We start from the raw sequence: 13044 nt of genomic DNA on the forward strand, positions 1-13044 counted from the left end.
ACGAACCGTTGACCGTTCGATGACGGAACGAGCATGCGGCATCTCAACTGAACTATGTCGGTCTATCGACAGCTCTCGCTTCTTGTCGGCTGTCTGAATTGGTTGATCCTCTGCACCGGCTCGATTCTCGTCCACGAGAACGCGACCAAAGTTGACCAAGTCGTGCCCAGAATCTTGTCGCGACCTAAGAGGTACTTGATTTTTCCGCAGGGTAGTAATTTTCAGGTAAAGCATTTACTTAAATACTACTTAACACATTGACTGCCGCATACGAGTTCCCAGCCGGCTATAATTGGTCGAATTGACACTGTTTCGACACGCCGTTAACGCCGTGAGTTGTCGACTCAAAATTTGCATTGAAGTCTTGGCATTTTTGAGCAACAAAAATTGCGTGTAGAAACTCGCGGTGATGGTGTCGTTCGACTTTCTATGTACGCAATTTTTCATTCAATCAAATAATTATGTTGAATTTAACATTTAACATTTCATTTAAATTTAACGTACCTGCGCGTTAATTTAATATGTTATATTTTAGTTAAATTCATATATTTATATATGTAAGTGCTAAAATTACACATTTTTTATTTCAGTGTAGATTTAACATATTATGGATGTTCATTTTACTGAAAAATTATGTTCTCTTGCCATCTTATGATGTATACAACGTAAAATATTTATAATCAAAGTAGAAATAATGTAATACACAGAGAATTTTATAGTAAAAATTATCATAGGATTTAATAACCGAGGGACAGATTGACATATTCTGCAGTAATTTACTATCCCTTCATTTGTGTTATTTATTTCTTAAGAACTAAAATATGCTATTAAAATATTTGTTATGTTTCTAATGAAATCTATTATGTTTCTATCGAAATTTACTATGTTAATAAAATAGACCTTATATACTGGTAGTCTTATTCCCGGACTATCAGAAACAGAGCTAAGATTGAAAAGAATTAATTGAAATAAAGGCTATAATATTCTCTTCGTGTAGATAAGATAGGCGATTCTGACAGGCGCACTATCATCGTTTACTTAAAGAACTCTCTTTACATACATTTGTTTCTTTCCTTACTTACTTGTGCAAAATAAATTTAGTTTGATATAAAATGTTTTCATTCAAATTCATTTTTTAATTACATTTTAACAGGGATCAGTTTGAACACAAACATAACAAGTTTTTCATTGTGCGCGCCAACTACGAATCGACTCGCATAGTTTTTTTTCCGTATGACTTCCCCTCTCTCTTTTTCTCTCTTTGTCGAATAATTACAATCAATTGGTATGTAAAATTAGCACGCTGATTTGGAAATGGCGTGGGGAGCGCAAGGGAGGTTTCCTCATGTCACTGTGGCAGTCAACGTGTTAAAACGAAGACACTTTTTTCCCCTCCCCTGTCTGCCTGGCATTTCAATGCGTTTTTGCGACTAGAGTACGAATGAATTACCGTCCGTGATGTGTCGCGCGCAATCGTTGGCGAAAGATTATTCTCGGCGAAATCGCGTTACCGGATTCCCGCGGGGAAACGAAGCGATCGCGCGAATTTAGTCGAGCGTTCCGCGGATCCCTGCGCGCCTCTCCCTTCCCTCGTCCATTACTCCCTCCCCGCGCTTCAGCTCGCTCGCGGCTGGTAGGCGAAATTTTGTTGCCCCGAAATTTTCGGTACACACGAATAAAGTAGAAAAGCAAAGTGCCTACCTCCTGCCGCAGCCCGCCCCCGGTCGCCTGCAATCTGCGAAATTTACGTGGAAAATTGAATCTTGCGCGCGGATGTTCCGTGTATTTTCCAGTTAGTGTATTGTCTGACTATTGGGGCGTACGGCCGAGAAGGTGATTTGGTCCTGGGACTGACAGCTGCCTTAGCCTGGGAACTTCCGAATCAGGTCGACTCAAAGATATCGAATTTGCTTCACCGTAGAAGCCGGGCCGTCGTATATCCGAAAATGGAGGCTTTCCTGCAATCGTAAGTGTCGTGCCCGTTATTCCGCATTTTTCGGTCGGCTTTCCCGGCCGACCTGACGTCCGCATCCCGTCGGATCAACCTCCGTACAAGGACGAGCAGCGCGTAAACAGCTCGAGACGCGCGAGGAAGTAGACGAAGGGGAGCGCGGCTTTTGTACAGTGTGTCCCAGATTTTCCGCAATTTTTGTGGGAACGTAGAACGGATGGAAATGAACATAAAAGTCCTATATCGTTTTGCGATATTTGCAATAAATCTCGAGATTAACACGTCGTTGGAAAGGTGGAATTTGATGAATTTTGTTTTTCCTTTTTTATTGTATTTTTATAATTTCTCAAAATTTTTAATATATCTCTCATAATTCTGTGGAGTATTGAGATTTAATAACAGCTAATAGAAAAAATTTTGAAGATATTACAAAGATTTAAAGAAAATGAAATGGAATGCATGGAGTCTCTTAAATCCCATCTTTCTGATGACGGATTAATTAAAGAAGATTAGTGAATGATCACGCACGATGTGGTAGATGGCGCCGTTTATACAGGGTGTTACCTTTCCCTTATCCACTAAATATATAACGTTATTTCTCGTGAAAATTTGAATCGAGAAGTACCGAGCGAAAATGTTGAAATGTCAGTAGTTCTGTCACAAGCAACCGAAAAAACAAGACATTTCGTAAATGCTTCGGCTGATCAAGTAGACAGCGAATCTATTTTCTTCGATTAATTTCAAGTAGATTTTATTTGAATAGATTATTAATTTAGGGCTTAGTTATAAGGATTTTTAATTTAGGACTTAGCTATAAAGATGTGTTGTAGTAAATGTTGAAAAGTTAAAAATAAAAGCTTATTTCGACAAAATGGCTTAGAACTTTTCCATTCAGTTTTTCATAAGGAATAACACTATGTACTTAGTGGGCAGGGAGAAAACAACATCCTGTATACTTATACATTAGGTCAAACTGAATAAAAAAGTCCTCTATTATTTTGCAAAGATAGATTTTTACCACATAGATTTTACCACATAGATTTTTAGATATTAATTAAAGAAAATTTGTGTATATTATCACGCACAATTACCTAATAACTTTCTTTCATTAATAACTAAAAATCTAGATGGTTATTTACAAAATGATAAAAGGCTTTTTTGTTCAATTTGACTTAATGTACCAGTATACAAGTATACAAGTATACAACAGCGCATATCGCCACTACAGCTCATTTACCACATCGCGTGTGATCATTTACTAATATTCTTTAATTAAGGTAAACTCGGATATTATGGCCATATCGGAAATATGGCCATAGGCTGTAATTTCTCTAATAATTGCAAAACATTGCGTTTGTGTAATCAGTCATAAAGATTTTAGTCAGTCATAAAGAAATTAATATTTATCGTAATGTATGCGCGTACATTTTTCGAAATAGCAAGATTATGAATATTATACTATATTTTTATTTTCGACTACCTGTAAAATTTCTCATGTGTTCACTAAAACTTGCTGTAAAGTCAAATAAATTACAGTTAAGCTATCGCAATCAAAGTTAGATACATAAAGTAGGTATGTAAATTGTGATATAACATGCATTTTTATTTTCGTTTTCATTATTTATTTATAAGTACTATTATAACCGTCTTTCACTCACATTTTGGGTAAGATGGCCCACTATCATTCTAACATTTATAAACGAAAATCGTATATTTCAAAAATTACGTTCAATATTACAGTAATTAAATCTTATGTGCAATATGTTTTGATAAAAAATTGGATGTAGAATTTAAGTTTTGTAATAATGGTTTCTATTTTATGTGTATTTTGCACAAATAATATGTATTAAATATCCTATACTAAAATGAATATGTCAAATTAAGTTCTCTTCATTATTTTACAAAATAATAAGTACAGAATCTTGAACATAAAATATATATGGGTTCAATGTCTAGATATAGCTTCCGGAATCTAGTATATATATGGGTTATCTATTCCTCATGGTCATCTTGTCTTAAAAATTTAGGTAAGATGGCCAATGCTCATGTTTTGATATTTTTGTAATAAATAATTTCACTGAAGTATTTTTCTTTTAACTCTGATGGTATTATGTACTGTAGGCTTCAATGAAGTAATGTGCCAAACGCTATTAAGAAATAACAAAAAGAAATGTATTTTTTTGCGTTTTAAAAAAAATATGGCCATCTTATCCGAGTTTACTCTAATATCTTGACTATTATTGCGAATATCGTAAAACTGCATAGAACCGTTATATTCACTTCAATTCACTTCAATTCGTTCTATGTTGTCCAAAAAATTGCGGAGAGTCTGGGACACTCTGTATACGCGCGTCGAGTATAACATCCTCGTTTTTAAGGATATTGCACAATTGTGTAAGCGTGGTCGTGAACGCAAGAGCCGACCAATTAAAGTGTTTTATTTACTGATTGCTTCACTTTAATTGGCTGTCGTAATCACTTACAATCACTTACTATTACGCTTACGCTATTGTAGAATGGCCTTTGTGCGCGTCCTCCACATACACGCGTCACGGCGTGAAGACGTGGTTGGCTTTTAACTGTGATTGCGACGAGATTGTTATAATTGTTTCCGCGGGAGACGCTCGCCCGTAAGCCGAGCTGTCGTCAAGCTTTTATTTGCTGAGCGAGAGGGGGAGGTCGTTTTTAAATTAAACTTTATCGGCAGCACCGGCCTCGACGGTAGATCCTGCGTGATGAGGGCACTCTGCGAAGCGGGTCAACGAAATCCCTCTCTAGTAGGCACAGGCACCTTTGTGCAGGAACTCCTCCACGCAGTTTTTACGTGAGTGTGTCTATTTGTGTGCATACGTGCGTGCGCAATCCCTTTGTAATATCTCCTGAGTTTTTTGGCGCGGTTAAAATAAAAAATTATGTTTTCGCCGTAGCTATCTTCCTCTTTCTCCAAAGAGTTTTCAAGATGAACTATATGAGCACATTCTCCAACAAACTTCAATCCGACTAAGTATATTCTTCTTGAATGTTGCTCGAAATTCTAGAGATGTTCTCTCTGACACACTCTCCTTTTTCTTTTTTCTGTTTCTTTCTCGTTCCTTTTTACTTGTTCTTATCTTTGTCGTGTGCTCTTTGATATGTATATATATTATTTTGCGCATGGAAAGAATTTTATTTAAGTAAAAATTACTGCAGGATTTGATAACAGAGGAATATATTAACATTTTGCTTTAGTTTATTACATCATAGAATGATCAGTCGGAACAATTAAAATCGAGTTGAGCAAATTCAATTTCTGGGTTGTATATGGCAAACTAATTGCCTCAATTTTCAGTATAATTTTAATGTTCTTATAATCTCTTATTTATATGAAACGAACTAACTATTTAGCATAATTTATTAATCATGATATTGATTTGTCTATCCTGAAAAGTAACAGTAAAATAAATTGTCAAATGTAATAACGAGTAAAAAGTTTAACTCAACTTTCCTCCTAAGACGAATAAATTACATACCTTATCAAACAGAATAATGTAATGTTTTATTAAATTTTTCCTCCAGATAGTATATGTAGGTCGTGATAAATCACTCATTTAAACTACCCAGTTTATTGTCAAAAAAATAACTATTTCAATTTAATGATAGGAAAACATAATAGTTGACAAAGCCGTAAGTATCAGCAGTTAGAAAACTCTAAAAAAGGCGGATTTGTATATTCAGATCTTAGTATATACGTATATATTAAGCCGTATCTCGTATAAAGTTTGAAGTCGTGAAGTTTGCTAGTTTATATTTCATCGCGACGAGAATTTATCTGCGAGCGAGCAAACTGGCCAGCGCAATCTATCGATAGCTGCTGAGTTGAGCACTGTATGTATATTGTAACTTATTCAACAATTTTGAGAAAGCTGTTATGATTTCTTCTAGTTGAACAAACCTCGCGAACATCCAATTGTCAATATTATCTGGTTATCTTTATTTCAATATACTTACTATCTGATCTATTTAATAAGAAGTTATGAAAATTATTCCTATTATGCAGAATTACTTATAAACTTTTTCGTTAGTTAAAAGAACACTTATAACGTCCATGTAACTATATTTTAATTTCTATAAACTTTTTACTTTTGATTAAATTTTCTAGTTGCAATTCTTATATTAGATTGTTGAACAGGTTTAATATTTATTCAGTTTGACTCGATTGCAATTAATACAATAAAACAAAATTTGTTCAACTCAGAGATTCATTTTATTCGATCTTTTTTTTTAATATATCCTTCTGTTTCATAAGTATTGTATTTTAAAAGAAAACTGAAATATCTATACTATTAAAAAATTTACTATGTTCCTCAAGATGATTGTCTATTTCTGTACTATTAAACAATATGATGAAATTGCAATAAAATTTATATATAAAAGCTATATTCTTTCCGTGCGCTATCAGATCGCTGCAAATGATTTGTTATTTTATTGTCAAATTGTTATAAGTTGTTGCATAATAAAAGGACAATAGAAAGTCCTTTTCAGATGTATAAAAAAGTACCAAGGTAATGTTGATTTTATTCATACAAATGTAGTGTATGTGTGGGGATAATTGGTTAATCAGATAAAAATTAAATTAAAAATGTTTAATTTAATTTAGTTGACTTAATTAATTTTAAATGTATTAAACTAGTTATTAGTGATTTAAATTATTTTAATTATTTTCAAATGCTTTAACTTATTTGTTATTATTAGTTTTAATGTATTAATTTTCTTGCTATAAATTTAAATAATTCGTCAACATTAAAATAACAGAAGGCTGTTTATAGAGTAAAAAAATTAAAAATAATGCCAGCAGAATTATTTTATTAAAACATATATATTGTTTAGCAAATAATTAATAAATTAATTAAATTGAATAAATTAATTTAATTTTAACTTTTTAATTTTGCAATTAAGTTAATTTTTGGTTACATAACTTCTTAATTGAGTTAATTTTATAAAAGTGTAAATTACAAAATTAATTTAAATAAAACAGCATATTAATTTATCTGACCCTGATAAGAATTATTGATCCTTCGGAATTGGATTATTCCATTTTTCATTTTATTAGACAAACATGACAAACTTTTTGCATCAACTTGATATTTTAGATACAATTCTGTTTCTTAGAATAACTGAAAAATAGAAAGTTTTTACGAATTTTTTTCAAAGAAATGAATAAAAATATTAATATAAGGTTTTCATCATATTATTTATTATTCTTAAGTATAAAAAATTATTAAAATATTGAAATTCTCTCCAGATTTTTTGTGCTTAGAACGCGGTGTCGTATCTAATTGGTGAGTAATATTATAGGTCTTGTAATAAAAGTATAATATATTTTTACAGGAAAAATATTGATTGTGATAAATTGGCTGTGATAATAAATAATTTTATTATTTGTGGGAATAATAAAATTACTGATTAACAATGATTTATTATTAACCAATCTGAAACAAGTGGGACAAGAAAATTTAAAAACTGTATGGAATTTATTGGGAAATATATCTAAATTTTTTGGAAAATTTTCAAAATTTGTATTTTTTCTACGACTCTATATACATATATAAAAAGAGAGGGAAAATGACTTGATATTTTGAGATGCCACTATTTTGTTAAATTTTGACGCATAATAAAAAGGTTCATTCTCTCTCTAGTAAATTTAATATAATTTTATAATTTTCCCTTTTTCTGAGATTATTACTCTAGTTGTAATGTTGCCCACCAGTCCACCAATTAGAAATGTTCGACGACGCGCCCAGCACAAAAAATTTGGACGACAAAATTTCAACTTTCTGTAAAAACAAATAATTTTTTTATATCTAAAACAATAAAAAATAGTGTATGATCTAAATCCTCTATATTGATATCTTCATTCATTTCTTAAAAAAAAATTCGTAAAAAGTTTCCATTTTTTCTGCTATTTAAACTAGAATTTTCCTTTAAGAGGGAATTTGTCCTCTTTCTCTCTCTTTATTGAAATCAACGGATTATTCGCAATCGACGAATGAAATCAAGGGAATTACTGATTACTCGCAGACTACCGAGGGACGGCACCAGATTCGAACGATCGGAAGACCACGCATACGATCGCGCTTACGAGACAGGCGGAAGCTGCGAACGGCTGTATCCCACGTGCCGCTACTCTATTTACGACGTGGACTTTTGAAACTGCGACGGAAGCGACCGACTTCTCATTGCGTCGTGCGGAGAGAGTGCCGCAAACTGCGGACTGCGGGCATGCATACGTGCGACCGTGATGTCGACCACGTTGCAAATCTGATGGGAAACTTGCCGCCGCTGCGAGATCTTAGTGAAGTTTTCCTGGCAGCCGGCCCATGCCGCGGCGATTTTTCCGCCTGGCATTTGGCGGATGACGGCGTCGCCCTTCGCGCCGTCTATAATTTTTATGATCAGGATCAGCCCGACGACTGGGGAACGACGGTCGACGTGTCCGGCGTTATCGATTTATCCGGACGTTTCACCGCGGCCACTTCACCAAGCCGAAACGCTAAAAGCGTGGAAACTCGCGGCGTTTTTTGTTCGCACCGACTGACTTCGCCCCGTTCGCGATCACGTGTGCAATATCGCCTGCTTTCCGCAGAAGTGAGCGCCAAGTAGCATGTGAAGCCTTAAAACAGCTGCGATAACACTGTCGCAACTTAAGGGGATGCTGAAGCTGAAAACTTTATCGACAGAACACTGACATTTTTCTGCAAAGTTTACGTCGTATTGGTTACACAGAATTACAAATGCTTTTACGCAATGAAAGTACGTGCAAAAATAAATAGGAGCATTGCTCGATATGTGACGAAAATGAACAAAAAATTTTTAATGTAAAATCTCAAGCTGTCAGTTAGCGTAATATTTGTCTAATCCAAAAATTCCGCAGCTTGTATATGCTGAAAGTGTGGATGCTCCAAACAGAAAAATTTTGAAGAACATTGCTCTACCTTTGCATTTGCATTTGGAGGCTTAAAAATATCGAAAAAGTTTGCAGAAAGATTTCTACACATGGTTAGGTTTCTACACATAGTTAGGTTTTCCGTTGAATATGGTAAAACAAAGCAACACACATTCATGTAAGTTCTGTATATACAAGAAATACGGAAAGAATAGCGTGATTATGTTAGGACGATCGTCTCTGCATTATTGACATTGTTCGAGTTCGTCATCGACTCCAGCATCCTTTTAAACCGCAGAATTTTTGTCTAACATAGTAACTGCTACGTACTTATAATGTTTTGACAACGTTGTACAACAAAAAAAGAAAGTAATAACTTAATAAAAGCAACTATTAACAATAGCAGAAGCGTTGATATTAAAATATCTGTGAACAATGGAAAATATTAGAAATAATAGTCTTAAAAGGAAAGTTGTAGCAGCAAAAGTAGGATATTTTTCGGTTTTGAGAACGTAGCCGCAATCATTTTGCTGCACAACTATTTTACTCTAAACAAGTTATGACAAATTCTTTATAGCAAAATAGTGGTGCAGTTAAATGATTGCTACGTTTCCAAAACCTAAAACTGTTCTTCCACTTTTTGCTGCTACAGCGTTATCACTTACTGTGTTAGGAAAAAATTCTGCGATTTAAGCTGCGACAATGTTATCGCAGTTATTTTAAAGCTTCACGTGCTCGAGGTGGCAACCAAAATAAAGATAAGCAAACGGAAAATGTTTCTTATATGTAAATTAATATTCAATGCAAGTTGAATTTTTATTCAAAAATTGTGTCTAAATATTGAAGAAAAGATATAATATTTTTTTTATTTAACTGTGATTGAACTTCGGACAACCGAGAATCTTTGTCTTACTAAACTTACATCAATTTAGAGATTAGTAGACATTAATTAATTATTGCAAATTATAATGTATAACGTACATATAAGTGTATTAACGCGAACGCAAATTCATAAGTACACTATTAAAAACATAATACACTGAGAAAAAAATTTATTAAATTTCAAAAAAACGTTTGTTTGGATAGTAATGTGAAGATATTTATTTAAATTAAGTAATTATTTTCTAAAATTAAAGAAATAAATTTATATTTAAAACTTCTTTATTTAATTTTAGAAAATAATCACTTAATTTAAACAAATATCTTCACAGTACTATCCAAACAAACGTTTTTTGAAATTTAGTAAATTTTTTTCTCAGTATACACAGATCCTGAAATAATCATTTTAAAGCTGCATAAGTAAACGCATGTGTTCGCTTGATCATCGCTGATACATGCTAGATTTAATATAAAATTGATGATCATATTACTCTTTGCTTTCGCTGTGACATAAATAATACAACCAGATTACAGCTATTTTGACTGCATTTAACTTCTTCCCATACGCACATATGATCACGACTTAAGGTGCGTGTGCATGATAACCTAAAAATGACTGAAGCTAGTTTTGACTTTTCTTTATAGTGGTGCTTTTACAATCATTAATACAGCTAAAATAGCTGTGATTAGATTTTGGCTTTTGTTATTGTTGTCACAACGACTTAACACCAATCATTGCAGCTAAAATGGCTGCGGCTAGTTTTGGTTTCTCTGATAGCTGTCACAACAATTTTACAGCTATTAATACAACTAAGATAGCTGTATTAATAAGATGGCTGCATTTTTACTTTTTTATTAGCTGTCACAGCAACTTTATAGCTGTTAGTGCAACTAAAATAGTTGTGGCTTTATTTTTTACTTTTACTGCGCTTTCGCAGCTAAAAATACAGCAAAATTGCTTTGCTGCCAAATAGTTGTAATTAAAGCTGGCAGGACGTTATACTAACCACATTTTTGCTGTCGCAGCTAATATAATCAAACTGTGTTATTTGGATAGGCGCTTTATGATTACTAAAGTCACTGGATAATAAAGTACTACAATTATGACATTATTGTGACTCCACGAATACGTGGTATATTCTAATAGCGTTTTCAACTGAACGGATTTTGATCAATCCGGGAGCGATTATGGTTGAATTTAAGTATTATAAGTTTTGCAGTGAGCTAGTAGAAATTCATGACGTCATTAATCCACCTCGAATCAATAAAAATCGTTTAGTTGAAAACGCTGTGAATTTATATATTTGTATTTATATATTTCGTGAATGAAGGAAGATAATTAAAACCGTAAATTATTAATTAACTTTTTATTTCTAACATTTTCTAATATTGTTTACAGATATTTTAATAGTAACGCTTCTGCTCTTGTTAATAATTGCTTTTATTAAGTCATTACTTTCTCTTTTTAAAGAAGAGTAAATTCTTTTTATTTCAAAAATTTTTACTAGTTTATAAATAATATTATGACAAGATGGAATAAAGTCTGTAAATAATTTTTTAAGAGGTTTCTATAAAATCAGTAGCTTTCAATCAGTTCGTAATTATATTAATCTTATATTTTCTAAATAACAATTTATATTTATATATAACATTGTATGCATCTATGCTTGGGAATATTAAAATATTTTTCTTGCATTCTTTTCATTTAAAGAAGGAACTTATATTATTTTTTCATAGACGAGATCAGGTTATAAAATTGTTTGCATCACATTTTATTACATTTTATTACATTAAATTGTTTATATATGTGTACATAAGTTACATTAAGTGTGTTTTATATGTACTATCCGACGCCATATTGGCTTCAAATGTTAAAGTATTGAATCTTACGTATTGTGATATTTTATTATATTTGGTGACTTTAGTGATTATATATTAGTCAGTAAGTAATTTTCATCAATATTTCTGTGCTTCTTATATATTTTTATGTTTATTTTTGTTTTATTTCTGTGCTTCTTATGTATTTTTATGTATTTTTTGTTTTATTTTTTACAATCCGATAATGAACTTACTCTCTTTCATTCGCTTTTTATGACAATCATTTGAAATTTAATATATTATATATAGGATTTCTATATCTCTTTCTCGGTTCACAACGTCGTCGTAATTTCGGAGTTATCCATTTAATACTAAATTGTTTTTACATTGAAGTATTACTATTAATATTAAGTATCTTCTATATAAAAAGTCCCTCCATTTAAGAGTACTATATTTATTAAGATTAACAACTTTTTTCCAATTAAACATATAATCGAAACTGAGCAATTCTCTCTCTCTCTCTCTCTCTCTCTCTCTGTTTCTGGATAATATAATACAAGCTAAGTATGGTAGAAATCACTAGCTTTTATATTTTAAATTAGTTAAGCCACGTCTCTATCTATAAAGAAAATAAATTTTCTTAAAACCTTATTACGCGCGCGCGCGTCAACTGAAAAATATTGGCTGACAGAAAAAAAATCTGTTTACAATCTTGAATGTAAAAAATACTATATGGATCACATAATTTGAATCATTATTGTAGAAAAAATTTTTTTGTAGACCAGTAGTATTTTCTACGATTGGATGATACGATTGGTATATTTTTAGATCCTTGATACATCCAGAAGAACGTACTGGTCAGGAGTAATAATTGCTATAAGCGCTTACTAAGAACTCATTTCTGCTGAACGCAATCATTTTCTATTGCGCGAGCCACAATCGATCGATCGATCGAGAGAACGAACGAACACGGAAACGCTTGTTGTTTTATGTATCAAATTTTTCATAACAAGGTAGCGTTTCCAACTAGATTGCATTCGGCGAGCTCTCGCACGATAAACGATTATTTAACACCGACGACGATTCCGGAGAGAGGGGGACGGGTTAAATTCAGAAAGTTCCGCGCCGAGGCTCACGCCATGAATATTCTATATCGATCATTACATTACTTCCGCAACGCGTAATTTATTTTGGCGCGGTTTCGAATAATTTCCACGACGTTTTGCATTAATAAAACGGTCGGTCGGTTCTCGTCGATTTATGGTTCATTTCTGCAAAGTGCTTCGCGACGGAACGAACGTCCCGCATCTCTCTCTCTTTCTCTGTCTCTCTCTCTCTCTCTCTCTCTCTCTCTCTCTCTCTCTCTCTCTCAATAAGAATAAAAAATGCCGCAAATATATTTCTACGTGTTCTAGTTGTAACGAACGTCTAATCGATATTCATTCGCCAAAGCGTTTGGCAAACATTTTACGTC

At 32.8% G+C, this 13044-nt stretch overlaps 1 protein-coding gene across 1 annotated transcript; it reads left to right on the forward strand.

Annotated features, from left to right (window-relative positions):
* On the forward strand, positions 1-8162 carry LOC116843872. The gene is made up of 4 exons (XM_032814734.1): positions 1-225; positions 1794-1966; positions 4659-4775; positions 8009-8162. The coding sequence occupies exons 1-4, from the start codon at positions 55-57 to the stop codon at positions 8136-8138; spliced, it is 591 nt and encodes a 196-aa protein (XP_032670625.1). The 5' UTR covers positions 1-54; the 3' UTR covers positions 8139-8162.
* Positions 8163-13044: the final 4882 nt, after the last annotated feature.

Source organism: Odontomachus brunneus, unplaced genomic scaffold (genome assembly GCF_010583005.1).
Source record: "Odontomachus brunneus isolate Ranch 3 - 2012 unplaced genomic scaffold, Obru_v1 Obru_scaffold_003, whole genome shotgun sequence".
NCBI lineage: Eukaryota > Metazoa > Arthropoda > Insecta > Hymenoptera > Formicidae > Odontomachus > Odontomachus brunneus.

Excerpts from the sequence above, each read along its gene's own strand:
- LOC116843872 (XM_032814734.1), top strand. The coding sequence starts at position 55 with ATGTCGGTCTATCGACAGCTCTCGCTTCTTGTCGGCTGTCTGAATTGG. Across the intron at positions 226-1,793 it reads CGCAGGGTAGTAATTTTCAG|TTAGTGTATTGTCTGACTAT; the intron begins GTAAAGCATTTA and ends TGTATTTTCCAG. Across the intron at positions 1,967-4,658 it reads ATGGAGGCTTTCCTGCAATC|CACCGGCCTCGACGGTAGAT; the intron begins GTAAGTGTCGTG and ends CTTTATCGGCAG.